Source organism: Buceros rhinoceros, unplaced genomic scaffold, assembly GCF_000710305.1.
Source record: "Buceros rhinoceros silvestris isolate BGI_N320 unplaced genomic scaffold, ASM71030v1 scaffold7672, whole genome shotgun sequence".
In the NCBI taxonomy this organism is placed as follows: Eukaryota; Metazoa; Chordata; class Aves; order Bucerotiformes; family Bucerotidae; genus Buceros; species Buceros rhinoceros.
This window is the reverse complement of record NW_010400589.1, coordinates 282-24450: the sequence shown is the minus strand read 5'-3', so window position 1 is coordinate 24450 and position 24169 is coordinate 282. Positions and strand designations below refer to the sequence as shown.

The 24169-nt window shown below is 42.3% G+C and overlaps 2 protein-coding genes across 2 annotated transcripts; one reads left to right on the top strand and one right to left on the bottom strand.

Moving 5' to 3' along the window:
* The first annotated feature begins 2674 nt into the window (after positions 1–2674).
* ATP6V1A (ATPase, H+ transporting, lysosomal 70kDa, V1 subunit A) lies at positions 2675–19325 on the top strand. The gene is made up of 14 exons (XM_010131918.1): positions 2675–2762; positions 4463–4591; positions 6054–6268; positions 6971–7108; positions 7618–7769; positions 8561–8723; positions 9925–10033; positions 10821–10943; positions 11032–11146; positions 12241–12304; positions 13055–13258; positions 15600–15694; positions 16864–17035; positions 18728–19325. The coding sequence occupies exons 1-14, from the start codon at positions 2681–2683 to the stop codon at positions 18818–18820; spliced, it is 1854 nt and encodes a 617-aa protein (XP_010130220.1). The 5' UTR covers positions 2675–2680; the 3' UTR covers positions 18821–19325.
* A 2396-nt stretch (positions 19326–21721) lies between these two features.
* Positions 21722–23516, bottom strand: DUSP12 (dual specificity phosphatase 12). The gene is made up of 3 exons (XM_010131919.1): positions 23374–23516; positions 22452–22638; positions 21722–21883 (listed from the first exon to the last, which is right to left on the bottom strand). Exons 1-3 carry the CDS (start codon positions 23514–23516, stop codon positions 21722–21724), a joined length of 492 nt encoding a protein of 163 aa, XP_010130221.1.
* Positions 23517–24169: the final 653 nt, after the last annotated feature.

The window sequence follows — 24169 nt, the reverse complement described above, 5'->3', positions numbered from 1 at the left end:
TGAAGGACTTTTCCATATAAAATGCAAATCTGTAGTGTTAATACACAAGAAAACTGCAGAGATAAATGACTGCTTTTTTTTTTTTTCTTAATTTGTATTCAATGTTAAAAGATGTTTAGCTCCTTAAAAAAGAGGTCAGCTTGGCTGGGTGAGCACTGGCTCTTTAGACCATGTACTTTGTTTGGAGGTATACATGAGATGAAACAAAGGCAGATGAGGAAGAATTCACTGCATCTTTTACACTTGGAGTAGTTAATAGGTATGTGTTTAAAAGCAGCTGGTGCAGATGCGAAAGATCAGGACAAGAGCTTACTGGTGTGTTGCTAGGTGGTCTAGCAGAAGAATCCCATTGTCTTCTAGCCGGCTTTGCCAGTAATTTGGGAAGGTGGCTGTGGGAAGAGAGAGGGAGCTCAGCAGCCCCAGGAACCAGAGAGACAGGTGCTGGGTGTCAGGGTGTTGCCATTTTAAATGCAGAATACCTGTTCTGATGTTCTCATTTGTGTCCCTAAAAGATAAACAGTCACTTCGAGTGGCAGTCAGCTGACCTGCACATTTTGGATATGAAGAAACGTTAATTTAAATTGAAACCATCCAGTGTTCTTCCTGCTTTTCCTTAGCTTTGTAAATTGACTGTGTCATATGGGACCCTGTACTGTCTAATTGCCAAACAGCTTCAGTAATTCAGTTGTAAGAATTTGGTTTAACTCTCTTTATTGTGCTTCCATAGAAGACTTTAGTAGTAAGACTCTAGAGATTGTTTTGTATGGTGTGTTGAAGTAGATGTTTTGGGTGGATTTATAAGGCCAGCTGCTTTTTTCAGTATGAACAGTAATTGTGCTTGAGTTTTGTGATGTATTTATTGTTAAAAGCAAAAAAGATGACGTAGTTATCTTAGTCTTATCAGAACTAGCTCTTGCCAGCTGCTCAGGAACTGCAGATGGCTTTGCAAGGACCTCCTCTCTGCCATTTGTCAGAGAAATAAGCAGTGAAATTAAAATTGTCTTCTGGGCCTAAAAACCAGGCAGCTTAAAAGATAAACTGTCACTATGGAGAGTAGTGGGATCTAACAGACACCTGACTTAGCCTTTGAGCTCAAGAGCAGTCAGGAGTTCCGCTCACTGGTGGTGACTGAGTCACGATCGTCTGTTGGGGTGGCTGTTGTGAAATGAATCAGTGGTAGCCATGTTACAGAATCCACTCCAGCGAGTCGTGGAGCCTGGTAGAAGCTGTTCCTTCAGGATGAACAGTTTGGAATGATTTAGAGATCCTTTTCTTATAGAGCAGAGTCACTGATTTAAAACCTTTAGATTGGTAAAGCAGCTGAGGACTTCTAGTGTAGTATTAAAAAAGTCAAAACAGTCATAAGATAATAAGAATAGCAGATGTCAGCTAACTCCTGCTCCTGGAGAACAGGCAGAAAAGCATCCTTTAGTGATGGTGGAAGAGGTGGCAAAAGCACTTGTCTTCCTTGTTATACATGGGGCAGGTTCTCAAGCCTGAGTATGCCTCTGTATTTGCAGCCCTGCAGCAGATGCTGGGTTAGGTTAAGCTTCTTGCAAAGGCCACGAGTATCAACAGATACCTCATACCATTCACGTCACCATCACCAAACCGTGGGCTTTTGCTGGATAGGCCCTGTTGATACACAGAGAGCACTGTATGCGGCATCTGCCATACTTCACCTTTCACCAGCACCTTGTTGTAAATGTGTCAATACCGTAGAAATGGGCAGGGAGCTGCCTAACAGTTCTCTAATGCTAATCAGTTTCTATGGTAACGCAAAGCATGGTAAGGGCTGACAAAGCAAAACCATTAAATGCTCTCTACCGGGACCAGCAGCAAGACAGCCCAACCTTCGATTACAGGACAAAAATGAAAGGAGGAGGTCTGTTAATAAAAGAGCTTTTTCTGTCCAGGTATTTAGATTCTCTAAGCAGTTACTGGCAAGAGATGTCAGCCTGCTGTTTAACTGTTGCAAGTTGGGGGTTTTGGCCGTTATTCAGCACAATTCTGCTATAATGCTCCACAGGTTTCACTGAAAGCAAAGATTGCGTAATACCTAGCTGTGAGGCATATGGAGAGGACTTGAATGTTTGTGTGCTGGTGCTTGTGAAAATGTATGTTCCTTCCTCTGAACACTCTGGTTCAGCAACTTAAGATAATAAAAATAGAATTTTCTAAACTAGTATTCATAGTATTGCCTTTTAGAGACTGGTGACAGTAAAGCAGTCCCCTCTTACTCTCTCAGAAGCATAGAAACCTCCATATTTTGAAGGAGGGTTGATGAGATGTGGAATACAGAAGAGCTTCTCCATTGTTTAAATATCCTGTTACTGGGCTTGAAAACAGTCCAGAAGTGTTACGGCATTTTTAGAGTGTAAAAGCTCAGCGGTGGTTGGTAGAGCATATTATGAAGTGATGTTCCACTCCTGTGTTTGTGCAATAGAGGATGTTTGTTCTTTTGTTTGTTTAAATGAGTTACTTTTTAACTTTTTACAGCTCTAAAATCAGTGTGGTTAAGGTGTTTCAGGCTATATGAGTTCAGAATTCTTAAATTCAGAATTCTTTCCAACTGGAAACAAGCAGAAAGCAGAGAGGAGGAGGAGAAGGAACTTATTACGTACATGTACTCTTCAGGACTGACTGTTCTTTGTTCCTTCTGTACAGCTGAACAGGCAAAATGGACTTCTCCAAGCTACCCAAAATACGTGATGAGGACAGAGAGGCTTTTGTTGGATATGTCCATGGAGTTTCGGGACCTGGTAGGTAAAAAAGGAAATCATAGGTTCTTTTTCATGTAGTGTCTTGTTAATATTGTTCACTTGAAAGTGGCGAAGTACAGTAGAGCTCTGGGTGGGGTTTTTTCTCTTTCCTTTTTGGAGAAGCCTTTAAAACAGGATCACTGACTTATGGTCTGATAAAATATTAAGAAATATACTTACAGGATGTTATTGCTAATTAACCTTATTTAAATATGTAATGAGCAGAAGAAGGCTGATGAATAATAATAATAACAAAAGGTAGTCAGCTTTCTGGATGAGTTAAAGCCACTTGGTCGGAAATCTGTAGGCTCAGTGTATTAAGCTGCTCTAAAAGGATGCGAGATGCATAGTCCATTCTCACTGAAATGCAGTTTGACCCTTGTAGTCTCCAGAATACTCAGTCCCCTGCCAGTATCAGGCTGTTCTGTGTTACTGCGCTATGGGCTGGAGGAGCTCAGCAAGGAGCTGCAAGGATCAGGGAAGGTGGCAGAGTGTGCTGGTAGTGCAGCTGGGAGAAGGAGGACTCTTACTCCTCCTTTATCAGCTTAAATAGTTTCTTTAGGCTCTGATGGTAACAGCTTTTGAATGTGTGCAGACTCTACTGGCTTTTCTGCTCCCTCCTGCATTCCCTCCAAGAGGGGAAGGAAAGAATGGGAATGTGAGAACAGAAGAATAGCATATACTTTTTTTAATGCAGCTTATTTGATGAATATTAAACTCCTTTGGCTTGTTTCTACCTAAATAAGTATCTGTACTTCAACTGCCAATTCCGTAACTGCAGAAGTGATACTTTAGAACACTTTTAAACTGATAATGGCTCTCTTTCCTGAGAAGTGGGAAGTGTAATTTTGTGTAAATAGATGTGCAAGTTGGATATATTATAATATAAAAGACTTAATAAATCTTGTCCTAAAGCAGCTAGGCCTTATCTATGACCTGCTGAAATCCAGCTCAAAACAGTGTGAGGTTTCAAACCCAAAACGTGTTGTGAAACAGTCTTGTTCTGTTGAAAGTTAAGTGCCCAAAGATTACGTGACTTGTCTAAAAATAAAGTATTAAAATAGTGTTTTCTTAAAAGTTTTGTAGGCATCTGCCACTTTAGAGACAAGGTTATGTATTGCCTTTAGCAGGCAGCTTGGCTTGATCTGTACATGGAAATAGTTTGTTATGTGAGCATCCAGATGCTACCAAGGTAAACAGAAGTTTGAGTGACTTGAAAATGCTGGTCCCCAACCACATAAACCCCACCAGGTTTATGTAACTACCAGGTATCAGGTGAGCTTTTACCATTTTCTTGTATGCTTTAGTCAGATGGGAATACGGCCCAGGTAACTGAAAGGGAGAAGTGTCTATGCAACGTGTGTTAAAGTTCACTGTGTCTCTAAAACCCTAAACATTTGCTGTCTGTCAAGATAAAAGAAATTATGGCATGAATTGTCTGTGGAAGACTACGCTCCAGAGGTGTCCTGTTACTGAGCATAAAGGAACAGTGTGAAAAATATAGGGAGACTGTAGCTTTTGGCTTTTAAACTAGAAATGTCATGATTTGTGGCAGCCAAATTATCCCTTTTGTCAAATCAAGAATGTGCTTCTGATTTGGTGAAAGACCAGGCTTATGCTGTGCAGTTCTTACTAACTGCTGATGAGTAAATTTCCTGAGCTACAGGAAAAATACTCACCTATGCGCCTTGTCTTTTCAGTGGTCACGGCATGCAACATGGCAGGTGCTGCTATGTACGAGCTGGTACGAGTAGGCCACAGTGAACTGGTGGGGGAGATCATCCGACTGGAAGGTGATTTGGCAACCGTCCAGGTGTATGAAGAAACATGTATCCTTCTCACTGATCCCTCTGGGCCTGCCAGAACACAGCGGTGATGAGGGTGAGGACAGTGAACAAAGCTGACAGGGACCAGCGCATGGTTCTTCCGGTGCCAGCAGGACATCTGTTCTGCACAGCTTTTGTAAATTCTGATGGTTTTGAGGTAAACCTTACCTTGCTTGGCTGTACGCTGAGGATACTTTTTTTTTTTAAAGTGGAAATTAAATAATGTGCACCTTAGAATTTACGTTAATCGTAATTTAAATATTACACCTCTTCATTAAGGAAGTTGTTTGACAAATGTCAACCATAAATAGCAAAACTACCAAGCTGCATTTTTTCTTTTTTTTTTTTTAAACTATGCTTATATAACTCTTAAATAGGAAATGTGAAGTGGGCAAAATGCCTTCTTCTGGTCAGAGTATTTTGCCAGTTGTGGAAGATCACATTTTTGCTTCTGCAGTGCGCTTACAGAATTCTGGTACAGCTAGGACACAGCATGTATTCTAAAATCTACTTATCTTAAAATTTATTTTCTATTATATGTGTGAGAGAACGTCAGAAATGAAGTCATAAAACTTGAAGCCAGACCTTTTTTTTTTTTTTCATATTCTTTTAAAGTTGAGAGTTGGCTCTCTGTAACGGTAGAGGCTAGGAAGAGGCCTGTGCTGCTCCCAAAGCTTTGTTCTGAGGAGCCGCATGGTAAACTGGGGACTAGCTCCTGTCTGTACTTAATTTATCATTTTAGATGGTATCGTCACAGGAGTATCTAGTAGCCTTCCACCAGTACACGGGACAATTTTGAGTACAGTTTAAACTTATGTTCCTGATGAGAGGGCTCTGTCACAGGGCTCTCTGAAGTCAACTTGTGTTTAATCTCGTCTCGCATAGGGTTTTGGGTGTTTCTTTTGTATTCTAGCAGGGCCTTTTGCCAAACCAGTGGCCCTTTGTGGAGAAGTCCATTGTGCATCTTTGGAGCTCAGAGAGTGCGTAGACTGGACAACTTGATAACCAGAGAGGAGGGGATTAATGCTGGTCTTGTACAAACTCACTTTAAAATTAGACTGCTGTTAAAAAGGCTGTGCAAAGCTCAAGGTCAAAACAGACATGCTCTCTAAAATTCTGAAGCATAAAGTTATATATTTCATAACATTGTCTGACTAACAATCAAACCCGTTTTCTAGGTTTGAAGATTTAAGAAGTGTCTGACTCTTTGTCATCCAGAAAACTCATCCACATAGCTGACTTGAACTAATGATGGCAAAGCAGAATATTTTCCCCTACTTTTCCTCTCTGAAGAATGAGCACTGTTGTTCCTTTAGCAATTTCAGCTTGAGTTTAGAATAAAGCCTACGTGTTTCTCAACTGATCATGTGTAATGAAGTCAGAAAAGTGGTTTAAGAGTATGGTGTTGTGAATGTGATGCCTTCTGCCCTTTCTCTGGATGAACTTTTCCTCAGCAATGCTTTAGCTGGTGTCTCTGTAGGAGATCCTGTACTCCGTACTGGTAAACCTCTGTCAGTGGAACTAGGGCCTGGCATTATGGGAGCTATTTTTGATGGTATCCAGAGGCCTCTCTCAGACATCAGCACTCTGACCAAAAGTATCTATATCCCTAGAGGTATCAACGTGTCAGCTTTGAGCCGAGATGTTAAATGGGACTTCACGCCTTCCAAAAATTTGCGGGTAGGTTCTGAGAAGCCTGTCTTCCTTTCTTGCTCCTCTGTCCCCAGGGCTTAGGGCTGGAGCTGGGTGCCAAGGCTATGGTTAACACTGGATTTCAGTCTGCAAAAAATGGTGCTAGGAGGTGCTAGTGATGTATGAGGCTGGATGGGGATCACTAAAACTTAGCGTGATTTACTGTGTGCAACTTTCTCATCTGTAGCAGCAACAAAGTTTTAATGTATTTGCAAAACTGTAAAGAAGCTAGTGGAATTGCACTAAACATTAGCAGGAGCAGGTGTTACCTGAGCAAAAAAAAAAAAAGACTGAAGCACACCTTTTGCAAATGGTGAAGATAGCCTTAGGTCTGGAAAACATCATGGAGTTAGCCCTTGGCTGCATCTTTTTTCCAGCCCCACGGATTAGTATGTGCTATCCTTTCTCTACTTAACACATTAAGCTGAGGTGTAAAAGAAATGAGGAAAATTCCTTGCATCAGTCAGTAATTACTACTGTCTGAGCCTTGAAAGGTGCCTGAACCCAGATAGCATTGCTAGCGATGTGCTGTTAGTGTAATGAGTTATGTAAATGGAGTACTGTGCTTAACAATGGGAATTGTTAAAGGGAACAATCACAGTGCTAGACTTAATAGCTGTAGTTACTGTCACGGTTCTTTTTTAAAACCGGAGCTCTCACTTATGACTAAGAGACCTGTTCTGATTTTAGGTTGGCAGCCACATCACTGGTGGAGATATTTATGGTGTGGTGAATGAAAACTCCCTTATCAAACACAAAATCATGCTGCCCCCACGGAACAGGGGTACAGTTACATACATTGCTCCTCCAGGAAACTATGACACTTCAGTAAGTCTCCCTAAACAGCAGCTGCTGATATATTCCATGTCTCTTTCGTAAGGTTGCTACACTTTCTGTTCTGCGAGATGCCAGCTAGAAAGCGTTTCATACAAGATGTCTGAGTTAATGATTGCTTCTGCTACCTGCCTGCAGGATTTACGTGATTATCTTGTGCGGTTACTTTCTATGTATATGGCTTCCCAATGGCACTTCAGTATGCCATGTTTGCTGACCTCTGTAGGGATCTACAGTATCTTATCAATATGTAAAATTTAGTTGCTGTTCAAAAGCATATTTTTAGTTGAAGCTTCATCTTGCACTTTCCCCCCCTTCCCCCAGTAGCAATGTAAATAAGAGAAAGAACCTTCCCTTGGGAAGGGATGATAACATGTTGAGGTTCTGAGAAGTCTGTAGTGTTATCAAAGACCTGGCTGTTCAGAGTAGTTGAGATGAAAATTTGTATGCTAGTCCAGTGTGCAGCTGTTTGCTTACTTCAGATGTCCGGTGCTGTCTGTTAGGATGTTGTCTTAGAGCTGGAGTTTGAAGGTGTGAAGGAGAAGTTCACTATGGTCCAGGTCTGGCCTGTACGTCAAGTCCGTCCAGTTACAGAGAAGTTACCAGCCAATCATCCTTTATTAACTGGCCAACGGGTCCTGGATGCCCTCTTCCCGTAAGTACTACCTTTTTTTTTTTCTAATATGTAAGAAATCTCTCTTTTGCGGGAGAAGGGGAGGGAGAAAGCCTTAAATATTTTTTTTTTAAGGGCAAACAGACTCCAAGCTTTCACTACGTATCACAACATAATATCAAAAAATATTTAGCTGAATTCCTCATATTCCTGTATTTGACAGGAGAACCTACTAGTGGAAAAAATGAAGATAGTTCCTAGTGCATTAACCTAGTAAAGAATGTATAAGCATAAAAATAACATAATCGTGCCAAATGTGCAGAAAGGCTAGAACTGTCCAGCTCGGTATCTCCATTTGAACACGTAAGGAGGATCTCTTTCCTTGATGATGTGTAGTTCCCGATGATTTTGGGGTCACCACTTATGAAAGCAGTTGCGCTTAACTGCAACACAAAATGCTCATTTGCACAGCTGACTTCCAAGACACTGAATTCAGTAATTTTGGTCCTAAAATACTGTGCTGCTTATTCTTATACTGCATAGCTCAGTACAGTCGTTCTTTTCTCAGCATTTGCATTCCATTGGTGCTTCCAGCTGTGAAAACTGCTGTTTGAAGCCTGAAAGTCTAGCTGTTGTACCAGCATAACTTGTGTACTTCGCAGGCAGTAGTCTTTTGGTTTACTGAAATACCTCTGTGCTGCTCACCCAGAACACTGAGTGTGACTCCTGTCGTTCTGGTTTTAACAGGAGAATTTTATTGGAAAATATTCTCTAAGATGGGAGAGAGTTGTTTTTTAGTTCCTTGCAAATCAGAGTCCTTTTTCTTTACTCAGGTGTGTACAAGGGGGTACAACAGCGATTCCCGGGGCATTTGGTTGTGGGAAGACTGTGATCTCACAGTCTCTCTCAAAATACTCCAACAGTGATGTCATCATTTATGTAGGCTGTGGAGAACGAGGAAATGAAATGTCTGAAGTACTGAGAGATTTCCCTGAGGTTAGTATGGAGAATTCATGGAGAGTAAACCTTCTTGGGAAGACTTGCTATTGTACTGGTATTGTAACTGAATGAAATACAGTATTGGAAGGGTGACTTGAAATAATCTTCTTGCCTCCCTGCTTTAAGTTTTCTTACACTGTAGTAGTAGTGTAGTAGCAGAAATCCCTTTTGTCTCATTCAAGAATGCTTTCAGTGGCCCCTCAGTAAACATCTGGACTAGGTTTTGGGTTTACATTCTAACTTTCTTAAAAATAAAGCCAAAATGAATGCCAGGTTGTCATTTAGAACAGTTACAATTAGTTACCTTACCTTTCACTGGTAACGTCTCTAACCTTTCTGACTTAACCATGTGTAGCACACGTAGCACCTGTATTTAGAGGGTACAGGGTGGTGATACAGTTACCAGACATTAGGCGGTCTTGTTAGGCTTTTGAATACTTTCTGAAGGAATTAGAAAATGCCTGGTTTTAAAAAAAAAAAAAAAAAAGCTGGAAGAGGTTTACCAATCCTTCTACAACCTGTTGGTACATGTTAGTGACTTAGTTGTGGCACAGTCTCGCGTAAAATACGGGAAAGAAGCTAAATAGCCTGAACTGTTAGGCTAAAACTTCCCTGTCAGAAATAAGGGGTAAAAGGCTTGGGTGTGTCGATTGATTACAAGTGAGAGTCAAGATGAGGTGGCCATGAAAACGGTAAATTGTAAGTAAAATTCTACACAAATATCAGGATATGCATTCTGTTGTTCAGGTGCTTGTGAGGCTTCACCGGGGTTATGAGTGTGGTTTTATGTCCAGTTGTCAAAGACAAACTTGTATCAGTGTAGATGGGGGAAAAATTTATCTGATTCCAAACAGACTTATGACAGGAGACTAAGACTTCTTGGGTCTTCCAGCCTAGTAAACTGAGAGAAGATACTGTACTTCCTGATGCAGTGGATCTGTCATTTCTCATTTCAATGGGATCAATAGGGATTTGCCAGTTGCAGAAGATGAGGCTGAGGCTTGTACATTAAAGAGTTAATCTGTGCAATCTGGAAGGCAAACCAGCATAGTATCCTGAAATCTTTAATCTTGTCTCTGGCAGAGTAGCTGTGAGGAGAGTATCCAGATACAAGGCAAGTAATACAGTAAAGAAACAAATGGCAAAAAATAATCAAAAAAACTTGCTACTGTTACTTTTTTCTTTTCTTGCAATTTAGTTAACAATGGAAGTTGATGGCAAGGTAGAAAGCATCATGAAGAGAACAGCTCTGGTAGCAAATACCTCCAACATGCCCGTGGCTGCAAGAGAAGCCTCTATCTATACTGGTAAGATTTACAGGAAGCTGTGAAAACTGAGTGTGTAGGGCAAGCCATCACGCTCTGGTATTTTCAGTTCCTGAGATGGTCAGTACGAAGAAACCTGCTTAGTTTCAGGAGTCAACCCTTTTGGGCCTTGTCTGCATGAAGTCCTAGTGTCTTAACTGAATTTGGGTTGCTGGTATAGAATTACAATTTCTGAATGTTGAGTAAATTTTGCTTATAACTTACTGCACCAGCTCTCATAGTCTTTTTCCCTGTGTTAATTCTGTGTGCTTTTGTTTGTGAAAAGCTTTTTGCTGACAAGTACAGCTACTTAATGGGTAGGAGTAGTACTTCATGAGTTGGCAGACTAGTCTTTCCTGTGCAGCCTCTTAGAAGTTTTATTTTAATTCTTTTTTTTATGAAAAGTGGTCAGATAATGAAGATAAAACATGACCTTTTCTCACTGTGGTATTCTAGTAGTTTGAAAGGGAAGGAGACATTTTACAATAAGAGGAGGCTTTGTTCATGGTTTTGGTGAGGCAAAGAGCAGCATCGGTGACGTTGCCATGTCTCTTCAAGGAAATAAGTGCGAATGTAAGATGAGCCAGAGTGGCTCATGAGTGAGAAGAAATAAACAAAACAAAAGAGAGCAAGGATATGACCTAGTGGGAAGAAAGAATAACTTTCGGTGTCTGTCTCCATCAAAGCATAAACTTAAATAATTTGGCTTATTTGCATCATGATGACAACACATGAGCCTGTAATTCCTTTCTGAACCGTATCCTGCAGCACACTGATCTCTTTGTTTTAGGAATCACTCTGTCTGAGTATTTCCGGGACATGGGCTACCATGTCAGTATGATGGCAGACTCTACTTCCCGATGGGCTGAGGCCCTCAGAGAAATTTCAGGGCGACTGGCTGAAATGCCAGCTGGTGAGTAGTCTTTTCTCAGCCTAGTCTTGTAAATGCATCCTTTAAACTCTGAGCCTTTCACTCAATTTCTGTGTGTTGGTGTTTGCAGACAGTGGTTATCCAGCCTACCTTGGTGCCCGTCTAGCCTCCTTCTATGAGCGAGCTGGCAGAGTAAAGTGTCTGGGAAATCCTGAAAGAGAAGGCAGTGTCAGCATTGTTGGAGCGTGAGTGTTGCATTTCTTTGCTTTGCGTTGGCTGCAGTTCTTCGTCTGTGATTTTGTGTGACAAAGTACTGATTTTTCAGACAAAGTAGTCTTGTTGCTCAGTGCAGCTGCAGATCTAAAAGTATGTGAATGAGTAGGTAGATATTTAGTCTCTGTTCACCCAGAACCTGCTGCTAAATTGTGCGTGGGGGCAGAAAGAATGAATGTGGACAGGTAGGTCTGTGAGTTGTGGAATTGCAGTCACTTGCAGCAATTGGAGCAAATGGCTAGGGAAGAACGTTGTTAAGAGCTGTCACTGAAATGCATGTCATACCATGCTCAGAGCAAGAAAGAAGGGGCAGTTAGAGCAGCAGCGTGTGTGCTTGGGGGCATACTGAATCATGATTCTCGTGCTTAAATAGAGTAGAATTACATGGAGCAGCATCTCAAGCTGTGATGGGCTGTGAAAACCATGTAGTCCCCAGATGTTCTTCCAGGTGATACTGATTTGTATATCATACTACGGGCAAAGTGAATTTCCTGCCCACACATTTTCAGCCAAGCCTCTAGCATCTGTAAGAACACCCAGAGTCCATTCTTCGCTCTGCTTAGTTCAGCTGTTCGTAACATATGTACACCAATGCATTCTGCTTTTGAGGATGGAAGATGGGGGCTTTTTTACCTCTGGGAAGGCATATATTAGGATGTCAAGCCCAAATGAAGTTGGAGCAGTTATTGTATAGGTGAATATATGAAAGAATTTCAAACTGAGATATTGTTTTCTGTAAAATAATCATTGCACTGTGTCTTACGGTGTTCTCTTGGCACGCTTGCTGACTGTTTCAGTTGAGATAGGTTTGATAATCCAAGCTGGAGTCACTACCTGGAGCTAAGTGACTGGAATCGTACCTTGATACTGTCAATGAGGCACTGATACAACCCTGTGTGGGTATGCATCAATCACTTTCTGCAGTGGAAGCTTGCAATCTGTTGGTTGAAACTGTGCTGGCTTTTCTGGTTTCTGTGACCACGGACCTGTGCAGTTGTATGTTCGGCCCTTCAGTTTAAACTGTGAAAGCAATTCTGATAACTCCTCCTTTTCCCTTCCTGCACAGTGTCTCCCCCCCAGGTGGTGACTTCTCTGATCCTGTCACATCTGCTACACTGGGCATTGTTCAGGTACGTCCCATGATGTTGCAGCTCTTCTGTCCACTTTGCTGGACTCAAAATGATTGTGGTTCAGTGCGTATATGTCAGTGGCTGGGGTGTGAGAGCTTTGATTTGATGCAGGAAGCTTCGTAGGGTGCTTTGGAAAATGTTCTAACAGTGTAAAAGGCGACCTTATAAGATGGGCTCTGAACTGATTTGAGATCCCTTTGGAAGCAGAAGCGAGGGTAGCAGTTCCTTCCAATGCTGACTGCTCAAGAGTACCCGCGTGCTTCCTGATTGCTGCACTTCAAATGCGTCTGCTCTCAACTGGGGTGGAAAGTGAACCACTCTTAATAGGTGCATTGAAACCATGACAAAATCCTGAGAGCAGCTGACTGGGAGAAGGTGTCTTGCAGCTGATAGCCCAGCCATGTTTTGGGAAAAGGAGTTATGTCTAACAGGGCTGCACTTAATTAGACTCCAGTATTGTTTTTGTTACGGCTGACTTCTCTCTCATGAGGGCTCTCAAGCAGAATAAGTGTGAACTCAGCTTAAAAGATGCATCATTTTTTGAGAAGTGTATTTGAAAGTCACTGCTATAATTAAATTAACATAAGGAATTGTTTATTTTTCTCTCTCAGGCTTGCATGTGTGATAGCCTTTGCCATGATGCATTTGTTCAATCTTGCTTTCTGTATGGTGTGTTTGTTTTAATGGCCTTCAATTATTTTGGTTTGGTTTTGATTTGGGACACTGGTTGATCTTTCTGGCTTCCAACAGGTTTTCTGGGGCCTGGATAAGAAGCTGGCACAACGCAAGCACTTCCCCTCTGTCAACTGGCTGATCAGTTACAGCAAATATACACGTGCCCTGGACGAGTACTATGACAAACATTTCACAGAGTTTGTCCCTCTCAGGACAAAGGCCAAAGAGATCCTACAGGAGGAAGAGGATCTTGCAGAGATTGTGCAGCTTGTGGGGAAGGTGACTAATCAGTGAGGAAACGTGGTGTCAGTGAGCTATCTTCCATTTCCTTACTGCCAGTGCAAGCTTTTGACCATGTCTTAGACCAGACTTGATGATCCACTGCATTGTGAATAGAAGGCAAATGGTTACTGGGAGATGTCAGGCTCTCCTGCTTCTGACTGTGCTTTATTCCAGCTTCCTTACTGCTAATGACAAATACTTGGTTAGATTTGATAAAGCTTGGCTAGATGCTACTTTTCTTATGTAACTTAGAATCACAGAACCATTTAGGTTGGAAAAGACCTTTAAATCCAACCCGTAACCCAGTACCACCAAGTCCACCACTTAACCATGTCCCTCAGCACCACATCTACATGTCTTTTAAATACCTCCAGGGACAGTGACTCATCCACTTCCTGGGCAGCCTCTTCCAGTGCTTCACAACCCTTTTGGTGAAGACTTTTTTTTCCTAATATCCAACCTAAACCTCCACTGGCACAACTTAAGGCCATTTCCTCTTGTCCTATGGCTTGTTACATGGAAGAAGAGACTGATCCCCACCTTGCTACAAACAACTTCCTTTCAGGGAGTTGTAGAGAGCGGTGAGATCTCCCCTTAGCCTCCTTTTCTCTGGACTAAACAACCCCAGTTCCCTCGGCCGCTCCTGGAGTTACAAAACCTCAGGTGCTTCAGTGTTCTAGTACTGCTGAAATGCCCTTTGCTGCAACTTACAGTAGTTCTCCATTGGAAGTAATTTTTCCAGGAGAAACGATGCAAACTGATCTTTACTGTGAAAGTCATCTGAGGGGTTACAATTTATTAGAAACCAGCTTGCCAGCTGCAGAAGAGTGGTGTTGTCATTTACAAGCTGGCCAGTAGAAACAGAAGTAATGTCTGCTTTTTCTAAAAATTGCTGATTACCTAGTTTCTCTATAGAAACCTATGACATGACATACAGCACCATTTTACAGACATTCTTTAATTTCCTTCATTCACTTTACTCTTTTGGAGAGAAAGCTGAACTTGGATGAAAGTGTCCCTTGAGAGCTCTCAAAAGGGACTCAGTGAAAACCCTGTGTTTCAGCTTAGTGCTGTAAATATGATAATTCACAGGTGCCTAGCACATACTTGACAGTAATTAAATTCCATGATGCTCAGACAAGCTATGCTGATTTACAAGGTGGCGGTAGTGTCCGGTTACTTGCAATAACGACAGTTATTTGGAAGAATTTGCTCCTGATGCTCTCCCTATTTACACATATTCTAGCCCAACCAAGATGAGGCCTTTCACCAGGTGGTGCCTAGCAGAGCTCTCTTCTCTAGACACATCTTGGAAGATAAGGAAATGACACCTTAGGGCCTTCTGCAGTTTTCTATTTACAAAACCATGTTCCTAAAAACAAGTCTGCAGAACAGGGTAGAATCAGTTCCGTGGTGTGGAAGGGATGTTGATAAGCCAATGTTGTACATTGTTGAACAACGCCTGTTGTAACTAGGCATTATTCCCATGATAGAAGTACTGGAATCGGTGATCTTGTTTTCAAAGATATTTTAACAGCTTCTTTCAGTCTGGGCTTGGCTAACAACTGCAACAAACCTTTAGAAAGGGGGAATTGTGGAAAAACTATCAGATTTTTCTTTTCTTTTTAGCTCTGAATTCTGTTAGTCTCCTTCTGAAAGAAGGTCCAAACTTCCTGTCTAGAAGGCAAGCTTAAAACTCCACCAGCCCTCTTTAGTGAAAGGACGATGAATGTGAAGAGTTACCTGTGGTCACTGCCAACAGCAGCGGTGTGCAGCAGGGTTGTGGTTGTCCCGCGAGTATACAGGCATTGTCATCAACTCCTTTACTTCTCTTGAATGCCAGATGGGGAGAGTCCAATGGTAGCTGTGGAGGCTGGTATCAAATCCTTAAGATTGCTTATTGATGTAGCATGCTGAGATCTAGGGGTTCTTTTCCATGGACATAAGGATTGAGGAAGGTAAAAATGAATTTGCTGCTTTATATTACCTCTTTACGTAGGAAGGTAACGTTTCAGCATACCTCACAGTAGAGCTGTGTGTGTTTTCTGTGTCTGGTGGCTTTTCCACTATCTTAACGGAAACTTCCTTTCTGTTGTTTATCATCAGATAGACTTACAAGTAGGCTTACTGGCTGTTTGGCCCGCCTTAATTTGCCAATCAGTTAAATTGGCTGTTCTGTAGCAGGGAGTGAGACTTACCCAAAAGACAGAATTCTGCTGGAAGCCATCTTAAGAGGGTAGGAAGAAAACAGATACTGAAAGGTAGTGGTTCTTGGCCAGGACATACCACACCCCTGTGGACCTGAGAACTAAACTAACAGCATATCTTACTTTTCTAGGCTTCCTTGGCAGAAACGGATAAAATTACCTTGGAGGTTGCCAAGCTGATAAAAGATGATTTCTTGCAACAGAATGGCTATACGCCTTATGACAGGTGAGATCCGACTGTCCACTCTGCTTTCTTTGTCCTGCGTAGTCTGGATTTAAGACAGCTATTTTATTTGGTAATGGATCAGTGCAGAAATTAATATTACTCACCATAAGCAAATGGAAGAACTATGCTTAGGTAGGCCATTGAACAGTTGTGTTCATATTTTCTTACCCCAGGCATGCAGACCTTTTCTGAATGCGTTCACAGCTTTTGGGTTTCTCATGCCCTCGTCTATTGGTTAGCCAGTATTTCTGCAGTGACATGTCCTTCTATCCTCTGGAGGAGGAGGAGGAGGAGGAGAGGAACACTTTATTTTCACAGTCAATACCCAAAGTCTTCCTCTTTATTGTAGCAATGCCTGGGGGACTGCAAGAATCTGCCTTTAGTTATTGTTGCATAATTCTTGAGTAAGTTTGAGCCATCAAAAAAACTTCTTTTCCCTAGTGCAGTGCTTATTATGCTTTTGTTTTAACAGCCAGTACAGTCTTGCTCCTCAGCCCAGGTAGATCAGGAGGTCTTGAGTAAATTAGACATACATCATTCTGTAATGGGGAATGTGCCTTTGATTAGGTTAGTAGGGCAGGTATGCTTGTGTGCCATAGGGAAGCACAGGGAGTAGTGTGATGTAAGGTATGAATAATAATGAGGTACCTTCTGTGGCCGTCATTGACCCATTAAAAATGGAGCTTCTTGTGTGGAGTGCTCTTGTCATAGAAACATTCCCCTTACTGCGGGCAAAGAAACTTTCGCAGCTGTCAGGTCATTCCAGGCTGCTTGGAGGAAGGCTGGGATGGACAGAACAGGAAGGAGGAATTCCGCTGGTTGCTCTGGTGTTTCCCCTGTCTCATTAGCACTGTCACAGATTGAAATGTGAGACTTGTACAGCAATGGTTCCTATTCTTTCCTGTTTTGCCCAGGATTTGGGTGCTGCTTCATAAACTTCACCACAAGAGGATTGTTTCAGCCTATGTTTCTTAGCCTATTTAAAAATGCAGGACCTATCAGAGGCAGTCTCTCTCCATTGACAGTATGTATCTAAAATACCTTGAGTAAAACAGGCTAGCGCTTTTTCTGTCAGGTGCGAATTCAGGAGTTGTGAACGCAAGAGCAAAGACTTACTAGTCCTGTTACCGGTTCCAAGATGCCTGACAGACCACCTTCTGTTCCATCAGGTTCTGCCCTTTCTATAAAACGGTGGGAATGCTTTCCAATATGATTGCATTTTATGACATGGCACGCCGTGCTGTAGAAACCACAGCCCAGAGTGACAATAAGATCACGTGGTCCATCATCCGAGAGAACATGAGCGAAATCCTCTACAGACTTACCTCCATGAAGTTCAAGGTATGTTTGTAAGGAACGGGGTTGCAGTGCTCTTCATGAGCTCCTGGTGCCTTTGAAAGGTGGTGACTCAGAGGAGGTCTTCAGCTGCCTTAGACAGAGATCTGTGAACAGAGATTTTTTGCAATCATTTTGAACACACATAAGAACTGGTTTTAGTTTGTGAGTACAGAAACGTAGTTGGGTGGTGCTGGCTGCAGAGCCTTGCCAGCCCCAACTTCAATAGTCTCTTCTATGTTACGTATATTCGTGGTAATAGTACAAGCACCTTTCCTGTTTGTTCTGTGTGCTTTGTGATGAAATCCTATAAAAGATTTTATCTTGTAAAAGAACATGTTCTAAGGAGACGATGAGTAGATAAAAGCAGCCTAAAGTTTAAGTCCAGTAATGTGCTTAAAAAGTAATGATAAAAGTATTACTGGAGCTATTTTAAATAGGAGAGGAGCTAGTCCCCTGCAGTAATAGGTGATGTGCCCTGTGTTTGGCTTCAGGGCTTAAGGCAGGTAGCTAGGAGGAGAGGAAGGGAGGAGTAACTTCAGCGTGGGCTAAAGAGAGGACAAGTAGCTCAGAGTGTCTGCTCTGGGTAATGTCAGTAGCCATCTCTCTAGGGTACAGCTTTCCTAAAACTCACCTAGAGCACACTGGTGTAGCAGTTACTGGTAGGAGAGTAACCTGTGATGCTGGCTGACATACTAAGGAATATTCTCTACGAAGCATAATCCTTACTGTGTTAGAACTCTGATAAGCCAGTATTGCACATCTTTCAAGAACAAATACCGTAAGTTAAAATAATGTGTAAAATTAAAAGTTCTGGGGTGCCACTGTATTCTGTTCCTGCAGAGTACTGGCTTGTTTTTGCAGTAAGCAGATCCCTGGTATATTATTCTCAAAGGATGAAGAACATAACAAGATACAACTGGGGACATGCGTTTCTTTGAGAGCTGGTTATACAGAGACAGGGGACACAATACACTTTTTTACAAACCCTGGCCATCAGAAGACATCTGGCATGCAGCAGAGCAGTGGACAGCATGGCTGAAAAAAGGAATCTAGAGGGTGAACACGTGTTAAGTGGAGATGGCTCTCTAGTACAGTAATAGTTATGAAAGGAAAATTACATTTCCTTGTGTAACAGTTGAAAAACTGTCCTGCATTCTGTGGTCTCTGTACTTTGGAGAGATAATGAAGAACTAATGCATCCACGCACATAAGTCCTGTGTCTCCCAAGAGCTGCATGGACCCAGAGGAATGTAGTGCTGAGAGGGGAATGGTGTAAAGACATGGAACAGATTGCACAGCCGGGCAGAGAGTGCTTCTTGCAGGGAAGGCCTTGCAGCCTCAGAGCAAAGCTGATTGTTACATTTTTTGTCCTTGCCTTTCGTGGAAAATATTCCGAGTAAATGAAGCTGTACAAAGATGGTTTTGAGCATGTTATGATTTCACAGTAAGATTTTAATTGGAACCAAGTAACCTCCAAGTGATGGCAAAGTAATCCTTGCACTTACAGGGCATGCACCCCAGGAAGTACAGCAGAGCATTTCTGAGTCACAAAGATCCTTACTCTGTTTGGTTTGGGGATAGGAGCTGGTATTACACTGCAGCTCTTGAATCACACAGCATTAACTAAGACTCTCAGTGAGAGGGTTGCTGAGGCTTCTCCTGACAGATCTGTTCATTTGCCGTGTTGTCTTTCAGGACCCTGTAAAAGATGGTGAAGCAAAAATCAAGGCGGACTATGCTCAGCTGTTTGAGGATATGCAGAATGCGTTTCGCAGTCTGGAAGACTAGACTTGACCTCTGTGACCACTCCAGTTTGTCCTCTCAATTCCTCATCTCAATTCCTCTGCTTCCCTACCTTACAAGAATGATGCAACAGTACTTGAGTCGATAAATAGCCTGATGTTTTCCCTGTTCATACTCAAGAGAGTGTCTTTACAAAACATTCCTCTTAGTTTTGTGTTTGGCGTTGCTTTGTGTGTCTGAAATGGAGAGTGATGTGTGGATGGGCCTGCTGAGTGAGGAAATGCTGTTGTACACTTCTAGGGTGGGAAAAATTTCACCTTGCCTCTCCCAGCTCTCTTGGTAACCAGTCTTTCACCTTGGGATGTAACCAGGTGAGCTCTACCGGCAGAGGAAGTGTAGATCTTAATGCAGTCACGTGGTACGTTCTGAGCTGGCAGTGGAAGGGCATTTACAGCTGGCACTTTGCTATGTGACTATCATGACATAGAACTCCCTATTCTTGAACAGAACTTTTGACCGTATTCTGGTGACATGTTGATACAACCAAAAATTCTTCACTATTCTCTCCCTTCAGCAACTGAAATGTAATGCTAGATTTCCCTAAGAAGGGACTAACTAGAAGATGAGCACGTACAAGCAGCCAGTATACTTTTGCACACTGGAGAAACAGAATTTTATTTTCCTACAGACAGGACTGTTGGACTCAGTATCAGCCAAAATCAAAGCCATAGGTGCTCAGCTTCTAGCAGAATTTTACCTTCTTGACTCTTACTCACCCCAGACAATTTCATGGTGCTCAGCTGCTTTAGTCTGTGAAGCTCGTGACTGCTGCCCTGTACTGCACGCCAGACAGCAAATTATGGTGATGCCACACGTACCGACAAGAAGCACGGTCCTTTCTTGGTGGTGCTCTGTCTGCCAGTTCAGTTGCTTCTCAGCACAATGCTCAGGTCATGCTAGGAAAGCGTTGCTTAGCCTTCCTCCTCCACCTGTGCTCACGTGACCTGTCTGGTGGTGGCACAGAAGGTCCCCAGTTCTCTTGTAGGAGGAATGTATGATGCTAAACTGGGGGTGGGGGATGAAGAGGGGGAAGGTTGACAAGTACAAGATGTATTTACCTCTGCCTTGTTGATTACCATGCAAGAGAAGCTAGTGACTCTGGTCATCTGCTCTGTGCTCTGGAAGACCTCTGTCAAGCAGTTCTTGAGCTTGTTTATTAGTAAAACTAGTATGAGATGAGGAATGAGCATAGGGCAGCCTTTCTGTCAAAGTCTAAGAGCCCAGCACTCACTCGTACCATTGCTGCACAGAGAGAGAAATGCTCTCCAGCTGCTCCCTCTCGCTTGTGTCAGGCGGCACCCAGTGCTGTTTGCCTGTGCAGCACTGTGTGCCCATGTGACATCTGCTTTGTTATGGTCAGGAAACAGTAACCCTTGTTGATGACACCGTGGCAGTGGTGTGGCCATGTAAGCGTTAATTCCCCACCGAGTTATTTCCACCGGGTGCCAGCTTCGACCAGTAGTGATGCAAAGGGATCTCATGCTACGGACCAAATGCTGCCACTTCCATTATGGTAACAACTCGCTCTTTGTCAGGGAGAAACTTAAAGGGATTAACTATTTTTGTTTCTCCCAAAATAAACTACTCCTCCAGCTGATGTTCTGGTAGTGAATGGTTAAGTTTACAGCTCACTAAACTTTTGGTGTATGCTGCTGATTTTACCAATGAGCATGTGTGAATGAGTTATCACCATCCAAGCCCTACTGGATTCCTCATCGTTCGTACCCTTCACCACTGTACTATGTAGCATTTCATGCTAGAAACCAGATGTTCCTATCTCTTTAAATAGAGGATGTTATAAACTTTACAGATGTCTAAAATAATGCAGTTCTAATATTTATTGTGCTGTACCTGGCCCTGAAGTGTGACCAGTTCAAACAGTTTCATATATATTTTTGTCTTTTTTGTTTTGTGTCTGGTTTCAGTGTTGAGATTCTGATGTTCACGGTGTCCTGCAAGTCTCTCCTCCACAGCTGTGGGAGGAATTAAAAGATGGGCAGAACTCCACCACCTACTTTATCTTGTATATTTCATAACATACGTTGCTGGAAATTGTGTTTAAAAAAGAAAAAAGTTTAAAAATTGTTGAAGTCAATGAAAATAAAATTGATTTAAAGTAGGTTTTATCTGTCTTATTTTCTTATGTCAAATCAAACTTGTGCCACAGTGGTGTACGCAGCACACTACAGGAAAGCTTGAGCTTGCTTAAAATCTTACTTTGTCACTTTAGAGATCCTTTAAACCTGTAAGCAGCAGTTTGGCAGGGACATTTCAGTTCTCCAATTTCAGTACAGCTTGCTTGCATGATTTCAGACTTTATATGAAAAAGTTATAACATAGTATTCTTGGGTTACGTATTATTAGGACTAGTTTTATTACAGTGAAAGTACAGCTGTAAACTTGCCTTTTGCTACATGCCATACATGCTAACGCAACCATTCTAATTGTACTGTTCTATGGCACTTCGCTGAGCCTTAAAATATTTCCCTGCCACATACCTCTTGTTCCGGAGTATACCTTCTAAAATCTCAGCTGTTGTTTCAGACAAACTGCAGGGAACTTTTAGATCGGAAAATAAGCAGCACTGCTGGCCACAGTCTGAAAGTAACATGGTAGCATTCCTTTAAAATAAGGAGTTGAGACCTTCGGTAAATAGCAGCAGGTAAGTGAGAATCACCACATTCAGGCATTTTTGTACACCGTGCAACAACTTTTGAAGGTGTTACATATATATCAGAGATATACAGCAAGCTCAAACAGAGCGGATGTTCATGTAATTCCGCTGCATGGCAAAGGGGTGGAAGTCACAAACTCAGTCTTGGCAGCCACAGACTAGCCAGCAATTCACTATGGACATCAGGAAGCCCCTTGACGGAAGTGATGAATTCAGGTTTTGGCAGTTTGGAAGTTAACAACTGGCAATGTCCTCACTTCATCCACTCGACTTTTGTGGATCTGGAAGGCAGGCGTCACCCAGCGGCCACAGGAACACTGCTCGCCCCGCCAGCTGAAGGAGCCCAGCTTTGACGTGCATTTGGGACACAGAAGCTGCAAGAAAAACATGTTACTCACTCTAAGGCGCGCTATTTAAAATATAACTGTGGCATTAAGTTGTGGCAACCTGTGCTGAGCCAACTCCTTCCCTTGTAACGCTTCACAGAAGGTAAATGGGCTGAAAAATGGACAAAAAAGCTAAACTGGCATGGCTGTTTAGCCCTGGGGTGAAGCAGGCACCTGTGCTGGCAAAAGGGAGGCGGTGGAAATGCAGCTGCTTAGACCCGGTGTGGTTCCAGGACAGTTTTGCCTGTCTCCAGAAAGCATCAGTCAGCCTGAGGCCACAACAGATTTAAGTCCCACACATACTCTTTTTCTCATACTAAAATCAAACACTCTGGCCAGTGTTCTCAGTCCAACAAGATCACCAGCTCACTTCCCTATAAAAGGATATTTAGCGTTTAAGAGTCTGTTCATAAGCTGTGAAGTATATGCTGGAAAGGCTGGGAGATGTAAGTCCTTGTGCTGGGGCTTTTGCACCAGAAAGCAAAATAGAAACAGTTTGCTCTGCCCTTTAAAAAAGAAGAAAAAAACATTAAAAAAAGTGCACGCCCCCCTTCACCTGTCCTTCCATGACCCCGAGCAACGCTGGCTCCATCCACTGCACGGGCTCGGTGAAGTAAGAGGTACACTTTTCATGGCCATCACCACAACGCTGAGCAGGGTCTGTTATCCTCTTGTGGGCAAAGGCTGTTGGCCCACTTCCTTCCGTGTGGGACAAAATGCTAGAGCTGCGGAACAGAGCGCGCCTGCCCTCCACGACAAAGGGGGAAAAAGAAGTAAAACACTTATTTTTCTCTTACTGGGAAAACTTACAGACACTAGAAAACATGGACATAGACCTCCTGACAGTAAGTAATTGAACAGGATTGCAAATCCTGCTTTTTTTTAATTTAGTCTAGAAGGTCAGCAGGCACTGCCTCTGTTCAGGGTTGCTTCTTAACAAATCCAGCAATTCATGTACTTTTGGGTACATGTATAGCCCCACAGCTATACAGATCTATTTTTAAATAATTCCTGCCTACTAAAACTTTAAATCTATGCTCGAATTCTTGAAAAAATCTACATCTAGGAAACAGCAGGATTATTCAATCTCACTTTAAGCAATCCAGGGAAGGCAGTTAAAATGCAGTAAACCCCAACATCTACCAGAAGTTTCTTCTGGAGAAGCCACTTGTCAAAAACAAACTAGAAGTTAGAGTTTCAGAGCAAGCAGCTTCACAGAGCCAAGCAGAATTATGTCTGCCTGTAGAACACAGCAGGTTAGGCTCTGCACAAGTGCTGCAAAACCCCACAGAACAAGAAGCTGTGCATTTCGTAAGACACTTTGTGTGATTTTTTGTGGCACACGCCGTATGGAAACTTTGGCAAGATCTCATCCCTGTCCCAACAGTAACAAGATGCCCACTGATTTACATAGACTATTTTTCTTTTGAGTCAATTCCAAAATTGTATTTTATGGAGAAATCTAAAAGGTACAGTACCTGCACTTCCTGCACCTGTAGAGAACCTCTGTGTTCGGAGCTTGACATATATTGGTTGGATCAACAGCAAAGACTTCTCGGGGCAAGTCTTGAAGTTCTGCAGAGGGGTCAGCATGAAGCTGTGAATCAGCATGTGCAGCCATACTGCATTTCCACAGGACAAGACAGCACTATGCCTCTGCCCCAGCCACGGCCTGTAGAAGGCACCTTCTTCATTTATTTGTCCACTCACCAATTCCGTTAGATAAGCTAAAAATAAAAGAGTCTCATCCCACCTTAAGATTCCCTTAATGCAAGGAATGGGGATCTAGACCTTGGCCTTAACAATAGTAAAATAGCTGCATTTTGATTTATGTTCTTGAATAGAAAGTAAAGGCAGAGGAGGAGTTAGAACAGTTCCGCCAATCTTTTAACGCACACAATACAGAAAGTCAGCTTACAAATGGAAACTGCTATGGAGATTGACACATAAAGGCAGACAGCACTATCATGCTTAATATGCAACAACGAGATCTTGCAGAAGAGCTATGGAGTATTGTTTTATCATAAAATTACACAAATGCAGACACATCTACTACAGTCACACTTTAGCAAAGTATGAAAACTTACTTCATACCTTGACTTCAAATGTGTCTCAGTTTTGCATTTGTTATTTTTGGTTGGTTTTTGTTTTTTTTTTTAATTTAGTTTACTTCTTTTTAGAGGATGTTCAGTTTGCATAGCCAGGTACATAAAAATCAGGAAACACATGAAGTTGACCTTTACCATTTCTGCATTTTGCTAAAGAGAACAGTTC

Coding starts and splice junctions, on each gene's coding strand:
- DUSP12 (XM_010131919.1), bottom strand. CDS start 23,516: ATGGCTGCACATGCTGATTCACAGCTTCATGCTGACCCCTCTGCAGAA. Junction 22,639..23,373: donor TACAGGTGCAGGAAGTGCAG/GTACTGTACCTT, acceptor CGTGGAGGGCAG/GCGCGCTCTGTTCCGCAGCT. Junction 21,884..22,451: donor TCGGGGTCATGGAAGGACAG/GTGAAGGGGGGC, acceptor TTTTTCTTGCAG/CTTCTGTGTCCCAAATGCAC.
- ATP6V1A (XM_010131918.1), top strand. CDS start 2,681: ATGGACTTCTCCAAGCTACCCAAAATACGTGATGAGGACAGAGAGGCT. Junction 13,259..15,599: donor TTGTGCAGCTTGTGGGGAAG/GTGACTAATCAG, acceptor TTACTTTTCTAG/GCTTCCTTGGCAGAAACGGA. Junction 15,695..16,863: donor GGCTATACGCCTTATGACAG/GTGAGATCCGAC, acceptor CTGTTCCATCAG/GTTCTGCCCTTTCTATAAAA.